We start from the raw sequence: 27,634 nt of genomic DNA, 5'->3' as shown, positions 1-27,634 counted from the left end.
AAAGGCGCTCACACCACTGGCCATCCCAGAAATGCGAATCACAACCCTCTGAGAAACCACCTCGCACCTGTCGGAAGGGCCATCATCAGACAGACAAGAAACGACAAGTGCTGGCAGGATGTGGAGAAAGGGAAACCTCCGTGCTCTGTGGGTGGGACAGTAAATCGGTGCAGCCACTATGGGAAACACTGTGGAGGTTCCTGAAAAAACTGAAAATAGAACTACCATATGATCCACTTCTGGGTATTTATCTGAAGAAAAGGAAAACACTAATTTGAAAAGATACATGTAACCCTATGCCCAGAGCAGCACCAAACACAACAGCCATGGAAGCACCTAAGTGTCCACCAACGGGTGGCCAGGTACAGGGACGCCTGTTCACCCCACTCAGAATGAATATAGGTGAGTGTCCATCGAAAAAGAAAAACCTTTTCTTGGCAGCCACGAGGCGAGGGGTGCTAGGCTAAACTTACTGTGGCAACCAGTTCACAGTATCTGTAAGTCAGACACCAGGCTGTGTGCCTAAACTTCTAGTGACACGTGTCAATTACGTCTGAAAGAAATGACTGTTTGTGAAAAGCGTGTGTTTGCTATCATCTCACTCCCTTACGTAATTTAAGTTCAAAAGAAAAAAAGGAAGACCATGCCTTCCTCAATGCCATTCACAGAATTCTGCCACTATCCTCATCTGTTTCCAACTGATCACCACTCCCCCCAAAAAAAGATTTAAAAAATTAAGTCTCCACTGTAGGGACTGTCAAATTTATTTCATAAATGGCCAGGGGGTAAATTTTAGACTTCACAGGGCATACTACCGCAAATACTCAATTACGGTTGCACTGTAGTGCAGAAGCAGCCGTGAAGGAGATGTAATCGATTGAGCACGACTGTGTTTCAATAAAACTTTACTTATAAAAACAGACAGCAGGCCAGATCTGGTCTGCGGGCTGCAGTTTTCAACCTCTGTCCTACTGGGTCGAAGCTCTAGACTGTTTCTTTCCTTTCCTGCTCCTCTCGCATTGGCCACACTTCAGATCCTCAGCCCTGCCCAGGGTGTAAGAGTAAACACACATATTCATGAAGTGATACCTTAACTCTATTTAAAGCTGCACGTATGATAACACAATTATTTAACCCAGAAACATGCGGTCAGGCTGGTTTCCTTCTGCTCTGAAGTCCCAGACTACTACCTGCTTCTGTCACTGGGTCCCTCCTCAGACACTGAGCTCCAGCCACAGGGACCGCAGGCTGTCAACCCCCCCACACCAGTAACTCTTGGTTCACAACTGACATTGTGTGAATAAGACATTGTGTCCACGATGGCTGTTACAGGCTGAACGACGTTCCCCCCAAAACCAATGTGTCGAAGTCCGAATCCCTAGTCCCTCAGAAAGCGACCTTATGTGGAAACACAGCTGTTTCACACGTAATTGTTTAAATTAAGATGAGGTCCTCTGGGCCCCTAACCCACATGACAGATGTTTCCATAAAAGGGGAAACGTGGACACAGACGTGCACACGGGGAGGACGGCCTGTGCCGATGAGGGTGGAGATAAGGCGATGCTTGCACAAGCTGAGGAACCACACATCAGCGAAGCACCAGAGCTCGGGGGGAGGCCAGAGCCCCAGACCCCGGCACAGCCCCAGAAGGAACCAGCCCTGCGCCCACACCCTGACCTTGGACGTCCAGCCCCCAGAACCGTGAGGCGGTGAACTCCTGAGGTTTAAGGCAATAAGTCTGTAGCATCTGCTACAGCAGCTGCAGCAAACTAACAGAGCGGCTCACCTGCACCTCCTCGTTCAAGACGAGGGGACACACCACTGCTTCTCCTGGAAGAAGCAAGCGCCAGCTCAGGCTCTCAGCAGGGGAGACGTGCCTGCCCTCAGCCCAGTCCACAGCGTCTGTGTCCTCACACAAGCAGACGTGGACAAGGCTAAGCACTGACCTGCTGTGCCTAAATGTGTGCGTCCCCACAGACCATTTTATGGCACCACAGACACACGACAACTAGCGGGTGGCACGGAGACGCAGTCGAAGCAGGAGGGGCTGTTACCTCTGTCCAGTACTGCTGCTTGGTCTCCGTGTCCATGTGTGCGAACCCTCCCAGGACGAGGGCCTTCATCAGCGTCCTCTGCACAGGGCTGGACAGGAAATTCAGAGGGGGACTTCGGCTTGCAAACTGCTTAGCTAAGTTCCACCAGTTTTCACACTGAATCACTAAGTTTGCCCTACAGGGAGAGAGAACAAAGCACGAGGCATGTGACCTGCGCTGCACCTGCCCTGCGTACACAGAGGCGCAGGGTCACTGGGCTCACTGGTTTTTAAGGTGCAGCACAGTAAACTTGGTACAGACTTTAGGGTCACATAAGCTTGCATTTCAAATCACATTAGTTGTTTGATGCTGTAAAATGAGCCTCTCTTAGTTACCAGTTTCCTGATCTGTAAAATAAAGAAACAACAGCCCTACATCTCGTGGCCAAGACTGGTGTGCTGCTTAAATCAAACACTAGATACGAAGTGTCTGGAACGGCACCTGGCCAAGTATAAGAATTCAGTAAATAGTCACCAATGACAATAGTATTCCTATGTAGTAAGAAAACTGAAAACATTTCCAGACTTTGTTGTAGAAGGCACTGAAAATTTTACTTTGCAAAATTAAATTAAAATAATTATTAAATTGTGAGTTTTTCTCATCTTTAAAATGGGGTAACACCAATGGGATACCTGAAAATTCAAATAAGAATATTCTATATTAAAGTGTTTTTAAAGCTGTACATTACTAAAGTCCATGTTTAGTAAATTATATGTTATTCATCAGATTCTTTGATGCCAAACCCAGTCACTGCAGCCGTCAGTCGTAACACAGAAGAGCCCTATTCGCATTTGTAGCAATAGTACAGTGTATTTTTTTAAACACAGTGCTCTGAAAATGCAGGGTCTACCTGGACTTAGGACCAGGCAGCTGCCTGCTGCCCAAAAAGACTACCCAACGACCTGAGAGACGCTCTCCGCTCACCTCTCCCTTCTCTCCACCAGCGTGACCAGGAGCTGCACGGTGTCGCTGGCCAGGTCCTGCTCACTGCTGCACACCGAGAGGTTGCTGAGGACCTTCTGTAAGAGGTAGCCCACAATCCACTGAGAGCCCTCTGTGTCTGCTCCAAATGCCGTACTGAATGGCACACTTATCTTCAGAGAGAGAACAAGTTCAAGGTCAGAAGGAAAGATCAGCTGAAAAAAAAACAACCCCACAGAGAGATCAAACTGAAATGAGCACTAAATCTGAAGTCCTGCTTACTGCACATCGATTTCATAAATGAACTCATTTCTAAAAGGCCAAGAAGGACATCCTCAACCCACAGGCATTTCCCAACGTGATCTTCCCGTTGGCTTCACTTATTCACGTATGATTAACACAGTGATGTACTTACACCAAACACAAAGAACACAGATCAGTCCATTCCCAAAAAGCTAAGTGTAACTTAGGAGAGGTTAAAATACGCAGCATCAAATGATGTGCCCATTTAAGAACGGTTATAACAGCGTGCCGCCCCGTTTTCTACAACGTGGACGACGTTCAGCTTAGTCACAACTCTGATGAGAAAACACCACGAAAAATGTGCTCACTTCTACAGCCCCCATCCTCATACATGCAAACGAAGGTAAACAGTGTCACATTCTGACCTGATCATACAGTTTCTCATCCACCAGGAGGTAAGTCTTTGCCCAGCGTTTTAGAAACCACACAATATCTTTGCCCATCTGAGGGCTGAGGAGATGAGTGAGATCTGCTCTTATTGCTCGAGATTCAACTTCTGAGACTCTGAGAATGGCAGATAATAGCCTGTAGGTACAAAAAGGAAGTCATTTATTCTTTCATCTACTTAATAGTTTTCTAACCATATTTTTTTCTTAAAAGTCCTTTTCTGTTTCTAAACTCTGAAATTTTCACCAGTAAGACTGCAGACAATGCCCCCTTGCTGCTGACATTCAGGAAGGAGGGGAGGAGATGGGGCAAGAAAGTGGCGGGCCCTCTGCTGAGGCTGTGACACAGTCAGCGTCACTGACTAAAGGGACTTTTCAGACTCAAAGTGGAGAAATACACACAATTAAAAGCTCAGAGTAAATGCTACTTTAAACTCCCGAGGCTGGCACCGTTCTGTCTTTATACACCGGTCACTTCATGGTGTAGGATCTGGTAACTGACTTATCCAGAATGTTTTGAATATTGAGCCTTGCCTCTAAATTAGGTAGTCGTATTTATTTCCTAACAAACTTAATTTTAATGGCACTTTAAAATAAAAACGTTGCAAGAAAAATTACCAGCCTAAGTGCACCTGCCGTCCTTCCGACACAACGCTCCCCGTGCCACGTGGTGCTGACACCGCAAGACCGCAGCCGCGGGAAGTCTCTGCTCTGGGCGTGGCATGGGCAGCACCAGGGACGCACCTTTAGCTCGACTTCGGCTAAAAGGCGGAGCAGCAAAGGACCGGAGTGACAGGGCACACTATGACCCCACTTCAGGAGCATCCACGCAGGGACAGGAAAGCTACTTTGCGCTCTGCTCCCAGGACAACCGCAGGCTGCTCCTTGTGACAAAATCTCACGGCCTGGTTCTCAGAAGTACTCAGCCTCCCGCCTCCCGAGACAGTCTCCTCCCTGCACTTGCCGCCTGGGCTCCCCCAGCCGAACCCTCCCAGCCTGGGACCCGCCTCTTCCTCTGACCTTCTTCCTTTATTAAAGCTGGTGCTTCTCAAGGCTCTACCCCAGAAGCTCCTCTGTTCTGACTATACACTTACTCCCTATGCCACCAGTACCCAAACTTTTAACAATTATTTTAGAGTGTGGACAATACCCCAACAACTTCACAATACATTTTAAGTTGACGTATCAAAGTATCCCGTAAGAATAGTTTAAACAATGTAATTGGTAGCCTCACAGAATCTGAATAAATTACAGTAAGCACTTATAGTGCGCTGAATTTAACTCACAGTACTGATACCTCATGATCATCCATTTGAAAAACAAACATTTAACACCTGACTGTTTCTTTTTCTCCTTAAATCCTTAATTTCATTTCCCCATAGAATACTATCCTAATATATTAAACTTTTATACTCATTTTATCAACCACATCATATACTTCCTTGAAACAAGTTATGTCTAGATATTTAAATACATACTTCTAAAATTTCCAATGATCATAAGACTGTTAAAAATGTCTTCTAGATTGAGCTGCTACAATACTTCTTAGTACACAATTGAGCAGAATGTAACAGAGATTTAAATAAACTGTCACACACATTATTTATTAAAGATAAAATTTTAGGTATAAGACAGGGAATACAGACAATATTTGATAATAACTAGAGATGGAGTGTAAACTTCAAAAATTGTGAGTCACTATACTGTACACCTGTAACTTATATAATATATAGTAACATCAACCACACTTCAATGAAAAAATAAAATGTTATATATCTGAACGAGATTCATGGGGCAAATTCGCCCATTATATCTAATAAAAAATATTACTTATTGCTAGACTAAGACAGCTGAACACAACTTGATTCCTGTTTTTCATTTTAACAGATGAAAAACATGTTCATATCAACAAATGGAAGGCATTTTTTAAAAAGCAGAGATCCTCAATTTTTCGAAATTCTTGCCAAGTTACATGCCCCAAATCAAGGAGATCTACCATCAGAAATTATTTCTAATAATCTGCTAAGGGACAACTCGCCTGGGTCCCTCCCTCAATGCAGAGCACGGTCCTGGTTACCGGTGCAGCACCACCCGGAGCTGCCCCCTCCGCAGCCCTGTGGGTCTCATGCGCCCGCCAACCCCTCCCAGCGGCTCAGAGCAAGTGCATGCTGCTGCCCTTCTGGTAACGTGGGGGCAGACCATTCCCAGGCAGGTAAATGAGGCTCTGGATTTTTCGCTTCTCCCCCCACCCACCCCCATCACCAATCAGCAAAGTCCTAGAGCCCGTCCCCTGCCCCACTGCTCCCCATCCCCCCAACCACTACTGACATGCTTCCCAGCTGGTCACCCTGTAAACCTACCTTCCACATTCTCATGCCTCAAAACAACCCAATCAGGTCCCGACCCTGCATCACATCCATCTCCTGACCTGAGCCCCATGCCCAGTGCCCACCCCCTTCTCCATCTTCACCCAACACCTCTCCCCTCCAGGCCGAAATGCCAGCCACACCAAACTTTCTCTAGCTTTAAGCCGCGCTCTCCCTCCAGGTTTCTGCCAGTGCGATCTGTCACTTCTGGAACACCCCCTGCCCTCCTCTGTCTACTGCAAACTCCCCCTTGTCCCTCAAGGACCAGCGTTCATGCCATCTCTTTCAAGAAGCTCTTCTCCTGCCCGCCCCCCTCAACAGGTTAGGTGAGCCTAGGCGCGCTGTCCCTCCTGTCACACTGCCACGGCACCCTCAGACCCGGCTTGAGGGAGCCGAAGAAACAACTGATGAAGACATCAACAAGGTTTCATCGTCGATACCCCAAGATGAACACCTCCATCCAACACCAGTTTCTTAAGCACGCTCTCTAAAGGCGTCCCCATGCTTTCCAAGTGAATCTCAATCACTTTTGCGTTTCACAAACGGAAAGTCAGCACAGCGAGTCAAACCCTTCGGCTTCCTGCAGCCTCCACTGTGGTGGCTCCGCTCTGGGCCGCCATCCTTCCCGGGGGCAACTGCAACTGGCCCACCCGGCCTCCCGCTTCCTTCTTTGCTGAGAGCTCCCTCTCGATGCAGCAAAACAAACCTCCTCCTCGAGACCCGACAACAGCAACCACTCTGCTCATAGCAGAAGCCAAGGACATGACAGACCTAAAGCTTTACCGAGTCAGGTCTCCCTCCAGCTCCACCCCGCCCCCCAGTCCCCGCCCGGCCCAATACTGACCAGGCCAGCACCGAGGCCTGTGCTCAGAACGCTCTTCCCACAGCCTTCCCCGCCTCCCCCGCAACCTCGAGTCTCTGCTCATGAGTTCACTTACCACACCACTTACCACCAGAAACAGCCCCTCGCCCTGCCCCGTCCTCCCCACAGCGCTTCTGAGACGCTCACGAGTCACTGATTGCTTCTCTCTCCCTAACAAAGAGCAGCCTGGTCTGACTTGCTCGCTGATGTGACCCGAGTGCCCAGAACAGCGTCTGGTACGTTGCAGGTACTCAAGGGTTACTTGACGAGTGATGATCTCTTCAAGGAGTCTGAGCCACTTTTCCTGAGTCCACAAGGACTGCTTCTCTCGTGCCATCCGACTTCACATTAGTTCCTCAGTCAGGAAAACAGTGGTGCTTTGCTGTTGTCCCAGCCTCACCTCGACTCTCCACAGTCTGTGCTCTCAGAGCCCAAAATGTTTTGTTCCCACACCGGCAAGACTGGCAAAAATTGAACAAGCACTGAAACACTCACGAGGGAGCTGCCCAGGCAAGAACGGTGGCACAGAACAAAAGAGGACAGCGCCCCAGAATGAGCTGCCTCTGAAATCTACATTCACCACAAGCCAAATCAGAGCAAAAGCAATGATTTCCAGACACTTAATCCAATGCCGACAGCAACCCCAAAAGGAAGAAATGGAACTTTTAAATACAGCATTGACATTTTACTTCAAATAAGAGAATGCAACACTAAAGGAAATAAATTCCCAAACATTTCCTTGATATTAGCTTAAGAGCTCAATTTTTTAAAAAATCGTATTTCCTATTGCATAGGTTTAAATGGTATCTATGTTTTTTTCGCATTAGAATAGAAAGAATGAAGGGGACAGCACGCTGTTTGAGTTGCTGATTTTGCCACTGACAACATCCAATGTTATTTCATTATTATCTCTGCCTGCAATTTAAATTTAAAGCTGAAGACGCTGACCTAAGATGCTGTCCTCAAATCCACCTTCAGGGGCCACTCAGTCCAGGTTCGTGACTCCTAACTCCCCGTGACGCGGCAAGGAGGTGCGGCTGCTCCTCGGGGGGCACAGCGAATGCTCTCCCGGGAGCACGCTGCTCCCACCACCTGACGGGGCTCTCAAGGGCCGCACACTCAGGACAAACACTTCTACTTTATAAGAGATTAGGAAAGCCCCTGCAAAGCAGGCTCAGCTTACTGAGCAATAAATACATGTTAACGTTCTCCTGGCTTCTAAGAACTTCCTATTCTTGGTGCTTCCACTTCACTGAGGCGCCTGTACCTGCATTAGCCCTGCTTTCTGGTGACGGTCAAGGATCGTGTTCGGAGGGTCTGGAGCGAAGGCCCCCTCAGTCTCGCTGTATTCAGAGTCACGTTACGTGTGTTCTCCTCGGTACTCGGTACAGCTGTCAGCTCTCACCCGTGGCCTGCTTAATTAAATATGCTGAGTACTTGCCATCCTTGTTTATTTCAAGGCTTCTCCAAGTTTTATCTTCTTTCATTATCAGATTTATAACGTGCCTGTCACTCGAGCCATCTACCCATCAACTCAGAATTTATAAAACAGAATCAAGCACAAGAGCACAGCTATAGAGTTCATATTACCTAATCACAGAATCTGTTCTGTTGTGCCCTGGGATGGAAGAAGCCTTTTCTCCTGGAGATCCCAAAATTTGAAGTGTTGTATTAATGTCAACTTCGGATGCATGCTTAATGGAATATTCCATTATTTCTGGAGGTATTAGCGGAGTCTCTCCCTGAGTATCATCAGCTAAGAGGTAGCCTTCAGTTTAAAAAAAATTGAAAATGAACACTTAACAATCTACATTTATCAAATTGCACTATAAATGTTTTCAGTCTTATTTGATTTATATACATCATATAAATTGATGTAAATTATAAATGTTAATATGTTAATTTCAAGTTTGATGAGAAGAAACTTTCTATTTCTCAGATAATTAACTCTCAAAAATACAGGAAAGAACAACGGACAAATGTTCTAGTCATCAATTTTAAGATTTCTACTGACAGACAGGCTTTTCACTCCACTGCCTTTCAGTAATTTTCAGTAACATATTCCATAAAGTCAATAGGAATTCTATCATCTTTATCAAAAGTCAATATTTGGGAATGCCTTTCCATCAAGGTTTTCTTCCTGATTATTTAAAACACAGAAACACTGACAATATGGTCACAGAAATAAACTCTAAACAGAAGTCAGACTGCCTAGATTTGCACTCTGGCTCCAAAAGTTAACAGCAGCGTGACCACGGGCCAGTCTCTGCGTCTCAGCTTCTTCATGTTTAAGATGGGGGTAATTAATAATAACAACACAGCAAAATAATACCCAGCAGCAGCAGTAACTCGGGGCGCCACTGAATCCCCATGAACCGCTGCGGACGTGCTGGCCGACAGTCACAGGAGCCCCGGGGCCTGCGACATCACCCACCATGCCAGGTTTCGCCAGGACTAGGCAGGAGTGGCTGCTTTTAATACACGGAGCTGCTCAAGGCTCAGAGTGCTCAGGTAGCAACAACATTTTAAAAAGCGACAAGCAACCAACCTGTAACTAAAATAAGCCAGTGAATGTCTTCGTACAGGTCGTCGAGCGCCCGGCCGTCCGCCGCGCCCGGAGTGGCCGAGGCGAGGAGCTGCTGCCGCCGCTGGAGCTGCCCGTGCAGCCGCGCCACTCGCTCCTCTAGCAAGCTGGGGGTGGGGGGGAGTGGGTCAGGGGGCGGCTGGAGCACGCGCACGCCCCCCAGGAGGGGCTGCCACGGACACGCGTGCTCACAGCGCTCTAAGAACTGTGACTGATCGTTCGTAACTGTGACTGATCGTTCGTAACACAAGTAAGACACGGCTTTACGAACAGTCAAGATTTACACAGTCATCTGTAAACTGGTTATTCCAAGTTTTTACAGACAGAGGTCCATCGTTTCTCATACCATGTTTTCAATAATCTGTCTGCCATCTATGCTGTGACACCTGGGCTCCCAGGGCACAAGCCGAGGGCTGAACCATGAGTGTGTTCCCGTCCACTGGCGCCAGGTGCTGAGACGGGGGCAGGATGGGTAAAGTCTGTAGACACTCTAAGTGCCCCCCTGGGGACTGTGGCTGGGGCATTTGCTCCGTGGGGGGCCCTGGCTTGTGTACCTGGTCAGGAGAGGCACACAGTGCTCGGCAGCAATGCGCCCTAGCATTCCGACGCTGGCCAGCTGATCCGAAAACTGGTCTCGGTCATCCTCCTGAAGCTCACTTATTTCCTCCTCCTCGCGAGAGGCCACACCATTGGCAGTCTGTTATGGAGGAAAGAAAGACAGACTCGAGCTATAAGGCCCCCCCGCACTGCATGGGGAAAGGGGAAGGACAGCGCCAGCCCTCAGTGCCGACTGGGGACTGGCACCCGCCATGCCCCGAGTTACCAAGAGGGGGCACGCGAAAGGGAAACAAGAGGGGAGCCACCCACCCACACAGCCAGCTGCGCACCTACAGCCCCTCCCACACCAGAGGCTTTAACTTCTGTCCCTGAAAAGATGTGACATCTTTAAGATCCATGGTCCTTTGGGTACAAGAAGTCACTCAAGTTACTTGTCAACTGGGGAGACACAGATGGGCAACTGAAAACCAAAGAGACGGGCGCCAGCAACCAGCAATGCCCAGGATACAGGAACCTACTCAGACAGGGACCGCGCAGCCCAGCCCTGCCCTGGCTCCCAACACATCCTCCCAAGGAGCCCACACTGCTGTCCTGGTGTTAGACAGCATGTAACAGGACAAGACAGATGAAATAGAGCTGAGGGCGAAGCAGAAGCTGAATTACAGTCTGCCTGAAAACTTACCAAATTCCTCGTGCCGTCAGGAGCAGCCAGGTGGCACTGAATGTAGGAATTGAAAACTTGAACTGCGTGTTGGGTGAAGAAGCCTTTATGAAAATGTTTGTCGTCTTGGACCAAAGTGAGCCAGGACTCCAGCAGCCGGTCGTATGCCTCCATGTACACCATGTCGTCTTTGTCCAGCTGCGAGAGGGACACGCAGAGCCAACAGCCAGAGAGTGAGGGGTGCTGCGGCGACAGCCACACCCGCCAGTGGCTCCTATGTCTATCCTTTCACAAAGGTTCTGGTGATTATTCAATCATCAAGCTAACTGAGCTCATCCTAAAGTTAACTACTCCTTGCAAACACTGCAGTAAATGTGTGCAGCCTTCTCATTACACTTTCTAAACTCTTTCTAACTTAATCTAAATTCTTAGCAAATTAATGTTTAGAGAAGACTAGCTGTTCAGTGCTCATGTGGTTTTCAAATAATATTGGTATTAATGTTTTCCTGTAGTCAATAAGATAACAGTTAGATTAAAGTAAAATTAAACAATTTTGGAAACACTGAAGAATCATGAGAACAGACTGGCCTAGTCAGCATGTTTAAGAACGCACAGGGAGAATGTCACAGATGCACCTCGAAATTTTATTTAAAAAGAGAAGACAAGCAGGGCCGGGCCTCACCGGAGTCTGAGGAAGGCGCTGAGGCGGCGCCACCAGCCCATGGGCCCGCAGGGGCCGGCACGTGCGGACAAGTGGGGATGCCGAGCAGACGGCAAGCAAGCAGACTTGAAGGGAGCCAGGCAGGGACACGAAGTCGTCCCCACACATGGGCTGTGGCCTGAGTAGCTCCGAGGTAAAGCCCCTGCCGTGCTGAGGGGAAGAGCCTGCAGTCTGGGACCCAGGGCCGCTCCCCGGAGCGCAGACACACCACTCACCGTGTCTCATGCTGAAAAGGACCCACATCCGAACACGTCCGTGTTGGTAATCTGGATACAGAGTCCAGCCTCTGCACCGACTCCTCCATCCACAAGTCACGAGCTCACTACTCAGCGGAACTCAGGACGCTCGGGCGCCAACACCATGCTTATAGCGCACAGACGTGAACAACGTGCCACTCACACTTGCGAACTCATTCCAAAGGGAAACGGAGAAGCAAGCAAATTTGTACAGGAAACACACTAAAGGCCACGAGAGGAACACACATCCCAGGGCCGGCTTTCAGCAACGGCATCTCTCACAAGCAATTTGTTGAGACTGGCACAATCCTCAACTTCCGACGTTCTGTTCACAGGTGCTGAACCAGAAACACTACAGGTGTATGGTCTAGTCTCTAACTTCCTCTTGTGGTTTCTCAAGCAGAGAGGTTTCATCCACAAACACAGAACTCAAACCACTATTGCAGCAGTTTATCAACGATTCGGGAGGCGAGAGGATGGAAGGTCTGCTCCAAGCATTCCAGATGAAGCCGGACCACCACACCTGAGCCCCCAGGTGAACTGCCTCCAGTAAACTGCTTTATGTCTTGAGTGTTTAATAACCCATGGAACACAAAATTAGCTATTTTTGGGTCAAATGAACCTTTAAGTTTTTCAAAAATATTTTTAAGTAATTTTGTGACATCATTACTCAAGAATAAAGGGAAAATGAAAATAAATACATTAGAAAGTTTCAGTAAGAATTTTAAAATAACAAACCCAAAATTTTATTCCTGTTTTCTTGGCCTTGAAAGTATATACTGCCTGAAAACGGCAATTCTTTGAAAGCAACTGACGAGAGAACACATTCACCTTGTAAACAGGCAATTCTGACCCCTGTGCCGTTTCTGTCCTACAAAGCTGTGAGTCCTCTGTCACTGCATTTCTCAACACGCACGGGGGAGCAGATCAACACGTAACCTTGTTTTACGTGTGTTTCTGGTTACAGCCGCCTTAGGCAACACATGCCCGCCGTGGATCCTCTGACGTGAACTGGTGGCCATAGCTGGCGCCTGTCCACGAAGCTTTCTCCGCGAGGCCGACCCCAGGCCTCCTGCGCCGGGGCCCCAGGCAGCTCGAAACCTGGAGGCCGTCCAACCAGTCAGCACACAGCAAGAATGTCAATGCTTCGTGACAAAAATGCAACAACCTGGAGAGGGTGAGAGGACACCTGTGTGCAGAGTGAGGCCCGAAGGCGTGTCGTTCCCTGCCCGCACGCACCTGGGACAACTGTGAGAAGCGCCACAGCGTCGACCTGGGGGTCACACAGGGGGTTAGCGGACCTGGAGCCCACAGACAAGGGGGCCCCGTCCCGCAAACCCAGCTCCGACAGCTCCCAACTGACCGCTAAAGCCCTGCTTCCTGCTCACGCACATCGCACGGCTGCGCTCTGGCAGCTCACAGTCTTGTGGAAGACAGCCATATCCTGGCCCCAGAAATGCTGTGACATACTCACTTAGATTTAGAAACACTAATCAAAAAGACCGATTCAACCATTATTCTCATTATATCATTTACTTCCTTCCAACCACCTCTGGGCAAACTGCTTTCACCATTAATACAATTACAATCATACTAAGTAAATTTTGTTGCAAGACCATCAAAAAAGATGAGGGAATCATTAGCAAATTCTAAACTCACAAGACACTGGGTGGCGTTTTTCTGTGGATTGGCTGGCAATGCCATTTTTTTCTTTTTGTCCTTGGAAATGTACCTTCTGCTTATGAATGGCTGGATTTGATAAAACTGGTCTATGATATGATCACCTAAAACTCAGTCTCAGGAGCCACTTACACCGTCAATTCCACCAACACTGCTGGAGCAAAAGTGCTGCTGCCTCTTTATATTCACCTGATGGTTCCTTTTATCCCTGTGAAACATTTTATTCTGACAACTTCCTTCTCTTTGTTACCATGGGCAGAAAATGAAAAATTCTGAATTTCAGATAGTATCAATGAAATGGTAAAAAAACGAGTAGGCAAACAAAATTAAAAGATATCTTCATACTTCGTGAAAGATCGTGCTGTATTTGGGGAAACGTGACCAGAAAACTGAAAAGTAATGAAGAGTAGCTGTTTACTTCCTCTGTAGTGACTCGTTTCACCAGTACGTCATCCTTGTAGACGGTTCCATTGTCTTGTCCTTTTCGTTTTCTTGTTTTTTAATTACAGATGGGAATCAACTAGTTACGGTGGAATACTTCCAAAGATCATGAAACAAAATGTTTAAAATATAGGAGACGTCACATCACTAAAACTTCATGTCTTTTAGACATATTCTAAGGTAATTACAAGATAATAAATGTTCTTTTAGTTGTAAGGTCTTTAAGAAAGAATAAAAGTTATAAAAACTTGATGTTTAAGACAGTTACAACTGTTCAAAAAAGAACCTCAAAAACTAGACCCTGGTGGTACAGAAATAGCCAAGAAAAATCTGTTCAAGCATCATCTGTTGTCAGGAGATTGAGGATTCCATATCATTCACTATGTGAACTTTTCCAAGAGATTTTTCTTCTATTTTTATTTTTACTTAATATTAGAAAAAACTCTGGGGAGCAGGGGTGTCTCCTCTTTCTGCATGAGACTCTCTTAGGGAGTGTTGTGTCTCCGTCCCGACAAGATCTTCCAACTCAAGTCTAAAAACCCGAACCTGTCTATGCAGATCAGTACAGCCTGCTCTTCTTCTCTGGCCTTTCTACTCTTATTTAATTCTGATTGTCTTTTGCAAGTTTTTTAAAATATATATATTTTATTGATGTATAGTCAGCTTACAATGCTGTATCAATTTCTGGTGCACAGCATCATGTTTCAGTCATTCATGTACACACGTATGTTTTTTCATATTCTTTTTCATTATAGGTTACTACAAGATATTGAATATAATCCCCCGTGCTCTACAGAAGAAACTTGTTTTTTGTCTATTTTATACACAGTAGTTAACATCTGCAAATCTCAAACTCCCAATTTATCCTTTCCCACCCTCAAACCCCCAGTAACCATAACTTTGTTTTCTGTCCGTGAGTCTTTTTCTGTTTTGTAAATAAGTTCATCTGTCTTTTTTTTTTTTTTTTTTAGATTCCACATATAAGTGATATCATATGGTATTTTTCTTTCTCTTTCTGGCTTGCTTCGCTTAGAATGACGATCTCTAGGTCCATCCATTTAGCTGCAAATGGCACTATTTCGTTCTTTTTTATGGCTGAGTAGTATTCCATTGTATAAATATACCATATTTTCTTTATCCAGTCATCTGTTGATGGACATTTAGGTTGTTTCCATGTCTTGGCTGTTGTAAATAGTGCTGCTGTGAACACTGGGGGTGCAGGTGTCTTTTGAATTAGAGTTCCCTCCAGATATATGCCCAGGAGTGGGATTGTTGGATCATAAGGTAAGTCTATTACTTTTGTGAGGAATCTCCAACTGTTTTCCATAATGACTGCACCAAACTATATTCCCATCAACAGTGTAGGAGGGTTCCCTTTTATCCACACCCTCTCTAGCATTTATCATTTGTGGACTTTTGAATGATGGCCATTCTGATTGGTGTGAGGTGATACCTCACTGTAGCTTTGATTTGCATTTCTCTGATAATTAGCAATATTGAGCTTTTTTTCATGTGTCTATTGGCCATTTGTATGTCTTCATTGGAGAATTCCTTGTTTAGGTCTTCTGCCCATTTTTGGACTGGGTTTTTTTTTTTTTGTTATTAAGTTGTATGAGCTGCTTATATATTCTGGAAATTAAGCCCTTGTCCTTGTCAGTCTCATCTTTTGCAAATATTTTCTCCCATTCTGTAGGTTGTTATTTTGTTTTGCTTATGATTTCCTTTGCTGTGGATAAGCTTATAAGTTTCATTAGGTCCCATTTGTTTATTTTTACTTTTATTTCTATTGCCTGGGTAGACTTCCCTAGGAGAACACTGCTAAGATTTATGTCAGAGAATGTTCTGTCTACGTTTTCTTCTAAGAGGTTCATAGCGTCTTGTCTTATGTTTAAAAACAGTCTTTACGCCATTTTAAGTTTATTTCTGTGTATGGTGTGAGGGAGAATTCTAACTTCATTGATTTACATGCTTCTGTTCAGTTTTCCCAACACCATTTGCTGAAGAGACTGTCTTTACTACATTGTATGTTCTTGCCTGCTTTGTCAAAGATGAATTGACCAAAAGTTTGTGGGTTTATTTCTGGGCTCTCTTTTCTTTTTCACCGATCCATATGTCTGTTTTTCTACCAATACCATGCTGTTTTGATTACCGTAGCTCTGTAGTATTGCCTGAAGTCTGGGAGGGTTATTCCTCCAGCTTCATTCTTTTTCTTCAGCATTGCTTTGGCAATTCTGGGTCTTCTGTGATTCCATATAAAATTCAGGATTAATTGTTCCAGTTCTGAGAAAAATGTCCTGAGTCATTTGATAGGGATCACATTAAATCTGTAGATTGCTTTGGGCAGTAGAGCCATTTTAACAATATTAATTCTTCCAATACAAGAAGATGGGATATCTTTCCACTTCTTTAAGTCATTTTTAACTTCCTTAGTTCTCCATGCATAAGTTTTTCAACTCCCTTGGTCAGATTTATTCCTAAGTATTTTTTTTTTTTTGGATGCAATTTAAAAAGGGATTGTTTCTTTACTTTCCTTTTCTGATATTTCACTGTTAGTGTAAAGAAATGCAACTAATTTCTGTATGTTAATCTTGTATCCTGCTGCCTTGCTGAATTCTTTTATCAGCTCTGGTAGTAGTGGAGCCTTTAGGGTTTCCTATATATAGTATCATGTCATCTGCATATAGTGAAAATTTTACCTCTTCCAATCTGGATCCCTTTTATTTCTTTTTCTTGTCTAACTGCTATGGCTAGGACTTCCAATACTATATTGAATAGAACATCTGCTCTTATATATCTAAAATATATAAGAAAACTCTTGCAACTCAACAGCAAAAAATCTGATTAAAACATGGACAGAGCCCCAAAGCAGACATTTTTCCAAAAAAGATACACAAATGGCCAACAGGTACATGAAAAGATGCTTAATACCACTAACCATCGGGAAAAGACAAATCAAAACCACATTTAAGACATCACATCATACTTGTTAAAACAGCCACCATCAAAAAGACAAAAGATAAGGAGTGTTGGTGAAAACGTGGAAAAAGGGAACACTTGTGCATTGCTGGTGGGATTGAAATTGCTGCAGCCACTATGGAAAACAGCAGGGAGGTTCCCCCCAAATTAAAAACAGAACTGCCACATGATCTAGCAATTCCACTTCTGGGAATCAGCCAACGGGAAACACCAACTGGAAAAGACCCCTGCGCCTCCCCGTTCAGAGCAGCACTATTTACAACAGCCAAGACACGGAAGCCACTCAGGTGTCTACTGATGGACAAATGAATGAAGAAATTATGGCATACACAGAACAGACTGTTGTTCAGCCATTAAAAAAGGAGGAAATCCAGTCCTACCATTTGTGACCATATGCATGGACCCTGAGGGCATCATGCAAAGTGAAACGGTCAAATTCACTCTGTTTCACAGAGAGAGACAAATACTGTATGATCTCACTCATATGTGGAATCTTAAGAGATCAGATTTGCGGTTACCAGAGGTGAGGGGGCAGGGGGAGGAGACGTTGGAGGAAGGTAGTCAAAAGATACAGACTTCCAGCTGCACGATAAGTCAGTCCTGGGAGGCCACGTACAGCATAGCGACCTTCGCTTGCTCTGCTGCCCGGTGCTCAGGGAAGTTGTGCAGGAAGTAGATCCTAACGGTTCTCACCACAAGGAGGAGGTTTTTCTTTTCTTTTTACTGTATCTAAATGAGATGATGGGTGTTAACTAAGCCTCTGGTGCTAATCATTTCACAATATAAGTAAATAAAACTATATTATATATATATGTATATATATGTAAATCAAAACTATGCTGTACACCTTAAACTTAACATGGTGATGTATGTGAATTATTTCTCAATAAAACTGGGGTTGGGAGGAGGAAGGGAAATACAAATATAAATGAATGAATGATGAATGCATGTATGTATGCTGCTGGAAAAATCTGTTACCCATATGGGAAAAATGAAATGGAATCCCTACTTGATATCATATTCAAAATTAAATTCTAAGATGGTCAAGTCATGAGAGGCAAACTTTCAAAGCATTTAGAAGAAAACAGGAAGGGCAGGTGTCTGAAACAGGGAACAAATAAAGCAGATTATAAAGAAATGACAGTAAGTTCAACTACACTAAGATGAAGAACATGTTTGTTCATGAAAAGACACCATCAAGTCTAAATGCAACACGGCAGCCATGACTATTAGGTTCTGGAACAGAAAAGGATACTGGTGGGAAAAGGTTAAATCCAAACAAACCCGACAGTTTAGTTAATAATAATCTCTTAGTTTCAACAAACGTACCACGGCTGCACAAGGTAAAAGGTACATGGGAACTCTGTACTGTCCTTGCAACTTTTCTGTAAATCTAAAATTACTCCAAATTCAAAAGAAAAGAAGGCTCCATAAAGTGAAAAGGGGCGGCAAAACTAGAAAAGATCTGCAACACAAATAAACCAACAAAAAAATCGGTGTACAGAATCTACAGAGACAGGACAGCAGGTGGCACGTGTGACCAAACACGCATGCTGTAAGAACCATCCCGGGAATTACGTATTTACATCACGAAATATGCTCAACGTTACCGGTACCTGGGGAAGTAGGTCAAGACCGTACTTCACAGCTGTGGAAACTGCTGCTGCAGAAGCGGGCGGACGGGAACGCACGCACCGCTGGTGAGCATGTCACCTGCCCAGTCACGCGCGTCAGCGATGTGAAACTGCTTTAAAGCTGAACATTCACACCGCCCGATCCGAAAATTCTATTCTGAGATTTAGACCTCAGGAAAACTTTCACAAACGCGTGCTAGGAAACAGGTAAAAGAATGCTTAATGTCACACTGTAATGGCAGAAAAGGGAAGCTCAGAAGTTCCTTTAGAGCAGAATGGAAAAACAAAGTGTGGTAAGATAGTCACACAGTGACACAGCTTATGCAGATGAGCGATGAAATGATTTAAGGCAGGGGAGTGAGGAAGTTCACAGCAGTGGCCACTGCTCCTGCAGGCTGGAGCAGGGACAGCTGGAGGCGGGGCCTGCTAGTCACCGGCCTTGGCACAAGGGGCATTCCCGAGCTGTGCCGTGGGCGTGCCCGCTGTCACCTTGGTGTGTTTTAGAGCCACGTCCGTGTTCTTCTTTTTGTCGGTATCAAATATGATATAGAAAGTCATGGGTGGTGGTTTTGAGAACTGAAGAAGGGACATAAAATGGCCTAAGAAGTGCTCAGTGTGCTACCAGCAGCAGGAGGAGAAGCTGGCATACTCCTGCAGCAGAAATTTACTCACACCAAGAGCTAAGTCCTGCACTCGGAGATGAATAAGACAGTTTCCTCCCAGAGAAACATCTGCGGCGGGTTTATACACTTAACAAAGCAAGTGCTTTGCAGACATCATTTGCTAAGTCTTTGCAGTTTATCTTGCCAAAACAGACAGACTGGTAACATATCTTAAGCGGAAGGCGTCTCAGGAGGAAGCAGCAGGCATTGCCCAAGACCTGCCCCTGCTGTCCTCTGGCACGGGCATAAGACGACGCACGCTTGCCGCAGTTTATTCACCCACGTGGAAGAGTACAAAGAAAATGGAAAAGCCCCTCGAGCCCTTTATTATGCGAAGAGCCTTTTCCACACCCTCCTCAAAGCTCGGACACCAGACAAAACACAGATCACAGGCAGGCTGTCAGAGCCCCTGTTCACTGGGCGGTGATTTAAAATAAGAACTGAAAACTTCTACAGAGCCTTCCATTCCTCTTGGAAACCAACACAAGTAACTCACCAGGCAAAGTGTGAGAAGTCTGGCTGATGACAATTGGCAACTAAACCTTTCAGTCTAATCTCGAGTGCTTTTTCCTAATACCTTGGCCCTGCTCCACGCAGCTCCAACAACACCCAGCAGCCAGGCGGGAGCACGTGCCCACAGATGACGAGGGCTGTGCTCACGCCGGGGCGGTGGGCCGGCTGCCAGGAGCGCTTGGGAAGGGGCACAGGGCTTAGGAGGCTACTTGACCCCACTTTGCTCTATCTGGGAACAGAGGGTGGAGAGGGAATCAAAACACGCTCTCAGCACTCACTGCCAACGCCTGTAGCTAACCTGGGGGTGTACAGAGGGGGAGCCTGTGGCTCTTCAGCCTCGGAAAAACCTGCGTTTCTGTCTGGCAGCCCCACGGATACACAAAAGCAGCAAAAACGCTGCCAAATGAAGCTTTGGGAAGAAAACTTCTGGGATGTGAATCTGCTCCCCTTTTGACACTGCACTGAATTTCAGATTAAAATCTAACGTTACTGTATGATTGCAACAGCATGACACTCTGGAAAGGGCCAGTGAGACAATAGAAAGATCAGTGGTTGCCAGGGCAGTGAAACTGCTCCGCGTGACTCAGTAACGGTGAGTGAGCTCCGTCACACATCTGTCCAAACCCAGTATACGTCCATCCGCTGCAACAAACATGCCCTCTGGTGAGGCTGCTGGCCCTGGGGAGGCTGTGTGTGTGTGTGTTTGGGGCCAGCGGGGGCAGGGTAGGGCGCGTTGGGGATGGGAACCCTGCATTTTCACTCAATTTTGCTGTGAAACTAAAACTACTCTAAAAAAATAAAGGGCATGTGTCCCTGATGTCAGACACTATAAAAGCACGTTAAGGTAAACCTCGTGCTAGATTAGTTCAGGGTCTGGTTGCTGTGTGCCAACAGCTCCAGATCTACCCTAACTATGACAGGACAGTGTGACTCTCACATTTGGTATAATCCATTCCACTACAATAGATTTTTTCACTACAAACAGCGAATAACCAACATGACAACTCCCAGTCTTCTCCATGAAACTCGATAATCTGATTATCTTCATATGGAGACATAATTTACATGAGTCAGTTAAGAAAAGCATGAGAATTCAAAGACATAAAAAATGCAGTCAGACGGATGTGGGCAGCCACCTCTCATGTGGAACAGCCTTGTCTACCTTTGTGCATCCTACTGAGCTGAGCCCCCGACTCCTCTTACAAGGCCGCCAGAATGAAAGTAGGCTGAACAGTGGGAGGCTGCAGTGCCCAGGGAAGCGCCAGGAACCCGGCCTGGCGGCACAGGCTCACTTTCATTTGCAAACATGATGAAAAAGCATTTGGCAGGAATAACTTACAACACAGAACGTGCTTGCAATAACAGATCGGGGGAAACTCCACGTAAAGGGAAAACGGCTTTATCAACACACTGTTCCTTAATCTGGATGGATTGTTCACTTCACTATTCTTGACAATGTTTATATAAAGTTTTCACTTTATATGAATAAACTATTTCACAATAAGCTCAAAATCTACAGGCACTGCCGGATCCCCCAAGTCCAATGACAGATCAAATAACACACTGTACCGTACAGCATAAAGCATTAGTGAGGAAGAGAGAAGCCTGGAAGAACCGTGAGTTTACAATGTCATTCGTCTGCCACACGGACTCCTTTCCTAGGGTGGTGTCTTTTAAGGCAAAAATGGCAATACTGAGAAAAATCACAGAAATGCCACAGATGGACATCGTGAGCTCTCCATTTGAAAAAAGAACTTAGAAGTCTCTGAACGTCAAATGCAAAAGAAATTCATTCATTCTCTGGTCATTTTTCCCCAGCCAGTCCTTACAGCACAGAACCAACCTAAGTCCAGAGTCCCTGTGCAGCTGCCAGCACCCGGCTTCTGAAACCCCCAGAGAAACTGCGCTAGCGCACAGGCCCTGTGGCTGTCAGAGAAGCCCAGCAGATACCTTAAAAAGTCGGCCCCTCAAAAACACCAAGAGTCCGAGTGTAGTTTTCAGAGTTTTTGCACGTTACACTGCTAGATTAACATAATTTCCTCTTTTTGGAAATATACATGAATACCCAAATGCTTAATGCTAAAGAAGGTACACCCATTAAACACAGTGTCTGGCACAGGACAGGTGGGGATGAATACTGACAGAACCGAGCTAGTCCAGCAGCGCCCCAAACGGGCTGGCACCGGGCCCGCTGGGCTCCCCTGAGGTGGGAGCGCCACTGCCCTGGACTGTTCCCTTCTGAAACCCTGGCGGTGAGATCTGGCTTGTTTCTAATGCCAGTGTTAAGCAACACAAAGAGTACAATTCGGAACAACAGTTGTAACAAGAAGCAAGCGTTATTCTCAATCTACTACTCTCTACCTCAAGTGCAAGAATTCTGCAACATGAGCAACTGGCTCCACACTAGGATGGCAGCAGACTGAAAAATCAGAGCTGACTCATACGCCAGTCAGGAACGGTGCACAGCAGAATTGCCATCAACCAGAATTAAATAAAACACGGAAATTGTTTACTAAGGACTTCTTTTAGTAAGAATCTATATTTAAGCTGTAACAGTAACCAATTTTCTTCCAACTACCCTAAATGGAGCTGAAGCCACTGTTAGTAAGAAAGAGACGTATACTTTAAACAGGAAAGCATCGCAGTGAATTCTTTTCTCTGACCTTTCAAGCAGAGGAAGTGAATGCACGTGACGCGCTGGACGGCTTCCTGCCCTGACAGCATCACCAATGTACCCCTTCCCGGCTGTCAGACCGCCGGGTAGGGAAGCTGCACGGTTTCTCAAACCATCCCATCCTCTCTGAGCTAAGGTGCAAGGCCGACCACACATCTGTGTGGCACCAACATCACTATTCCAAAAAGTAAGTTATTTCCTCTCATCACTGAACTACCTCCAAATTTCTGCGACCCACTTCTCAATTTGTAACTTGGCTTCAATGTATTCCATTTCACCACATCTCCTCTCTACAAAGTAATTATCCGTCGAGCTAGAGAAACTAGATTTTGAGCTAAGAATGCTGAACTTTAAACGTCCTCATTCACCCAAGGAACTGCAAAATTATTTTACTGCATTATATTCTATAATGAACTTAATAACTGCATCAAGATTCTTCTTCTTTACTACCTTATCCTGTTGGTCTTGAGATTAGGGTACGAATATACCAAAATTAAATGTAAAACTCTTCCTTTATAAAGTTAATTTACTGTCACCTCACTTACACCCAACCCACAGCCCCATTCCCTTCACCACTGAGGGCCCACAAGGGCTGCTCTGCTCAACAACACGCATGGGTCATTCATCTGCTGAGCCTCCTGGGGCTGAACTTAAAATTTTTCTACTGACAAAAGGGACCACAAAACAAACTCGGGTAGAAAGCCCAGGTCACATTCTCTTTAAATTTCACTGACTCAGTGTAAATGCATACACTATCAGTATGTGCAGTATTATAAACATTTTATAAAATAGTGGACATCATAATATGAACAATTATTTTCTTAGTATTTTAATTTCTAAGGCAATAGTTTCACCTTACAATCATTCACACCTCTTCAGTATACGACAGACAGTAACTTGGGTGCAAAGAAAAAATTTTTGGCTTCAGGAATCCTCAGGAAGTTAACACCAAGAAATTTTAACAACCAACAGAATAAAGTGGCTGAAGACTGGAATAGCTCCTTTGAGCACAGACTTTCCATTCGCGGCAAGATGAGGGTGGTCATAAATAACCTCGCACACACGTGCGCGCTGAAGCCATCCAACAAGGACGTACTGCATGAACACGCGTTAGTACCAAGACTTTTTCTTCCCTTGAAAATGCTCTTTTTTTCTTGCTAGAGCAACATGATTACTATCAGACCACCGAAGATCACGAGTTTCTAAAAAAGAGACAATCTGCATGTATTCCTAAATAAATATAGCTCTGAAAAAGTATTATCACAACAAAACAAAAGTGTGTGTATGTGCTGAATCTATTTCCTATTGGGAAAAGAAGCTCCTTCAATACTAAATGAAAACAACACATTTCACAAGATTAAAGTTATTTTTGAAAATCTAGTATTAAAATTATTGACTTGCATAAAACAACAAACTCAAGGCAGGTCTGCCTTGGTGAGCAGCACACACAGTGGGCTGTCAGTAAGGCCAGTACGAAGGCTGCTTCTGTCTGCATCACTCCACACGTGCCTGTGTGCCGTACTGGCTCCTTCATGCCATCGACCCGCCCACGGTCACCAGAAGCAGCCAGTCTCCTAACTGCACCAGCCAGGGAACAGCTCACAGAGGTTAAGCAACTTGCCCAGGGCCCTGCGGCTCAGGGTCACTTCTGACTCACCAGCGTGCCATCCGCCCCCAGCGTTCTGGTCCTTCTGCACCACGCTGACTCCCCAGAGCAGTTTGTTACTCTACATATTTTCCATCTCAGGTCAACAACTCCGTACTGTGCACGGGGTGCCCAGGCCTGCGTCCGAGGAGCCCTGCTCCAGCCAGGCTGGATCTGCCAACCCGGGCACCCCGCTGCTCCGGGCACCTCCCTAGGCCCCCGCCCCTGGTGCACACAGCACAGAACGACCATGCCACGTGTCTAAGATGACATCAGGGCGCGTTCAGTCTTCTCGAATCTCACCGCGCAGACCCCCCAGCTCCCAACCTCACCAACCCTTGCCAGTCTGGCTGCTGTGGGTCACAACACGCATCGGACAATCTTCTGCCTCTTTTTACCCCTTTCAACGGGTAACCAATTGTTTCTAAAACTTTTTTTAAATCCATAAACAGACCAATTTAAAAACAATTAACTGAAAGAAATGAAACGAAGTAACACTTTCCTAGACGAAGCCCATCAGGAACCCGCAAGGAGAACGCCTTCCTGGGAGGCGGCACGAGGCTCGCCTGCTCCCCTGAAGAGCGAGGCCTTCTCCCCGCCAGCATGCCCACGCTGTCAAACCTCGGCAGGAAGACTGTCTTCCAAGTTGTTAGTCTTCTGGGCAAAACAAACAGATTCTAAACTTCAGTTTTGCAAACCAAGAACGTTACGTATCTTCCAGCAATTCCTCTATACAATGGTGAGAAGCATTCTTAACCCACAAACAGAAACGAAAAGGCGGCTGCGTCTCTCAGGACGCACTCAACGTGCAGTTTAATCTGCCGGGTTCAGAAGAGAAGACGAGGGGGAACATGGGCCACGAAATCCAAGCGACTCAGGTTTTGTGACAGTTTGAAACGGGTCTAAGTAAAACTTAAATACTTAAATTTTCCCTGCATTTCCATGCTGAGAACGTAATTCTTCTCCCCTAGATATTCAAATCTCACACACGAGGCCTTTAACTTCCATTCCTTCAAGACCGACTCTTTCCTGACACATAAATACCTTCCTGACCTGGTTCACTCCCTCATCAAAACACGAAAGGCCACGACTTAACACAGTACTTCCCAAGTTCTTCGTCCCCAGACACCTCTGAACAGACACAAACACTCCCACCCGTGCCAGACCCCCAGCGACACAGCCCAGTTAGACTTCGACCCAAGTCCCATCACGGGTCTACAGACACTTTTCACCCCTACAATCTCTCAAAAGGATCCTCACTTCACAAAAAGAAAAATTAGTTCCAACAATATGGTAACTACTTTGTAGGAAAGAAATCCACTATTTCCCACAATTATTGAGTAACTCACAGTAACTCACAGCAGTGTCGTCAAGGAATTTAGTACATGTTTTCTAAATTAAATATAAAATTTGGAAGATATGCATCTAAAAATCTGTACCAAAAATTACCTTTAGTACTGTGATTGGTCTTAATTTTACTGTAAATTAAAATTTGCCAACACACACTATTAAACCATGGCACCAAAAAAAAAAAAAAAAAGAGCACAGTCTAATCAAAAACAAATCGTATTTACATAATTTCCAGTAAGTCTAAAGTTTTGAAATTGTAAAAAAAAAAAAATTTAAATTATATATAATCACAATCATACAATAAACTTAACAGCACCCTATGAACTTACAGTGTTTATTGTTAAAATGGGCTTTCAACATCGTTTTTAATATAAACAATTCACTCCATTTCCTACAAATACTAAATTATTCAACCTAAAATCTTGAGACCAATATAACTTAACCTACTAAAGTGATTTTAATCCACAAATTTTTAAAAAGTCATGTTTCCAAGCACAGACCGCCAGTTTGCACATGCAAACAAAAACGCGTTCCTTCAAAGGCATTGCTTGTCGTGAGAAGCCTTCCAAAGGCACGGCCATCTCCTTGCGGGACCACACGAGGGGGTTCAGAACAGCCACTCACCACCTCCTCCAGCGCGGCGCTCCGCCCGAAAGAGCACGTGAGGTGCGTGAGGCAGTTCACGAAGGAGGAGAAGAGCTCCGTGGGGATGGCGGTCAGGGCGCTCCGGGGGAACACGGTTATCAGGTTGCTGATGATGCTGGAGACGCCCACGGCCTCAGAGTCCTCTATCTCGATCCTGCAAGCCAAGCCACGAGTCACACTACGCGCAGCCGAAGTGACTCGTCTCCAAACGGGCAGACTCCGTCACCTGCTCATTCTTACAGGCAAGTCCCCGTGGACTGACTCCAAATGACACATGTAACCCCACTCGGAGTGCAGAAGGGGGTCCCTAGTTCCCCGTCTCCTCCACCGCTAAGCGTGGAGAAACCCGCAAGCCCCGCCTCGGCCGGAGGGGGAGGCCCGCCTACCCGTTGACCGTGCTCAGCAAGCCCTCGATGAAGTGTGCCAGGTAGTCCACCTGGGCCCCCTCGTCGGGGAAGACGGGGCCGTGCAGCGAGGCCAGCTGCGCGAGGCACTGCAGTGAGTCCTGGGCCATGTCCGAGTCTTCTCTGACCTTGCGGTGTACCTGTCGGAAAGAATCGCTAATCCGTAAAAACAAACTCTCCTTTGTGAGGGTCACGTGTCCGTCATGTCCGTGAGGTGAGAGAAAAACTCACTGTAGCTAGTTATTTCTAGAAAACTAACTCCTGAATTAAACTACATTTTAAGACTGTCCCTGTGTCCACTTTACGTTCTAGGCCATGATTTTCAACACACCCATTAATTTGTGGCTGAGGGCTACCTACATTTTGGAAAACTGAACTGTGTCCAGCATGTCAAGACAAAGAGAGAAACAGATGCCAGCCAGCCAGACACACTGCTTCTTCTAAAAACGGCAGCGCCGACAGTCATCTGTATCACGCCAACTATGCCTCGCGGCAGCTTCTCACTAAAGTTAGCAGAGTTCAGGCAAGAGCACAGGGACGTGGCTTCGTGCAAGTAAACACACACTCAGAACACCAGTACCCCTCCCTTCCTAGGTACTCCCTCGTTCACTCAAGCCACACACCAACCCCGTCCTTCAGAACTCGGACACGCCAGCAACATGTCTGAATCTCATTTTATCCTCCATCACTATTAATAAATGCTTAAATTACTTAATTTTTCAAAATTATACTTAACTCCACCTTAAACTTCATCTAGAATTCATTTCAATGATGCAATACTGATGTGAAACATCTAGCATCCAGAGTTCTGATGAAGGAAATCCCACCAAATGCTGCTGCCTAACTTTACAGTGTTATTAAATATTCTCAGGTTTGCATAATTAAAACAGCCAAGAAAACTAAGTACAGCAAAGAAATTGCAGGTAATTACTTGCCCTAACCCGCCACATCCACTGTGGCCACTTTCTACGTTCCACAAGCATTAGACTTCTCCGGCCCTTCTCTTCCTACACAAATCTCTACTTTCCGACTGTCACACAATTTAAACATTTATTCCCTATTTGTTTCAGGTTACATTCACTCTGACCCAGCAAACCACTCAGCAATTACCTGAAGTCAGAACGTTTCTCCAGAGTCCCTGGTACAAAGCTGGGACACAGTGAACAGACCCTCATAAACCCGTGATTCACTGACTGAGTCCATTAATCCTCGGACTTAAGGTTCTAAGAAATATAAAATATTAAAACCTTTTCTGTAAGTTACCAAGTTAACTGATCTACTGACATGCTGAAAATATGTTTCCCTCTTGGGTTTACAAC

The 27,634-nt window shown here is 45.7% G+C and overlaps 1 protein-coding gene across 6 annotated transcripts in view; it reads right to left on the bottom strand.

The window, feature by feature from the left end:
- The window catches only part of XPO4 (exportin 4), a 102,481-nt gene that overhangs the window by 12,662 nt on the left and 62,185 nt on the right, over positions 1–27,634 (bottom strand). For 4 of the 6 annotated variants that reach the window (XM_032496461.1, XM_032496459.1, XM_032496462.1 and 1 more), the window contains 9 exons: positions 26,298–26,455; positions 25,891–26,065; positions 10,756–10,932; positions 10,070–10,212; positions 9,480–9,622; positions 8,522–8,699; positions 3,683–3,842; positions 3,018–3,229; positions 2,055–2,229 (listed from right to left, as the gene is read on the bottom strand). In XM_032496461.1, the coding sequence (XP_032352352.1) occupies positions 2,055–2,229; positions 3,018–3,229; positions 3,683–3,842; positions 8,522–8,699; positions 9,480–9,622; positions 10,070–10,212; positions 10,756–10,932; positions 25,891–26,065; positions 26,298–26,455 (1,521 nt within the window). The remainder of the gene's footprint in view (positions 1–2,054; positions 2,230–3,017; positions 3,230–3,682; positions 3,843–8,521; positions 8,700–9,479; positions 9,623–10,069; positions 10,213–10,755; positions 10,933–25,890; positions 26,066–26,297; positions 26,456–27,634) is intronic. The other 2 variants (XM_032496460.1, XM_032496464.1) reach the window with 2 other exon arrangements.

Source organism: Camelus ferus, chromosome 14 (assembly GCF_009834535.1).
Source record: "Camelus ferus isolate YT-003-E chromosome 14, BCGSAC_Cfer_1.0, whole genome shotgun sequence".
Taxonomy (NCBI): domain Eukaryota; kingdom Metazoa; phylum Chordata; class Mammalia; order Artiodactyla; family Camelidae; genus Camelus; species Camelus ferus.
Note: the sequence above shows the minus strand (reverse complement) of the source record. Positions and strands in the feature narration are given on the sequence as shown.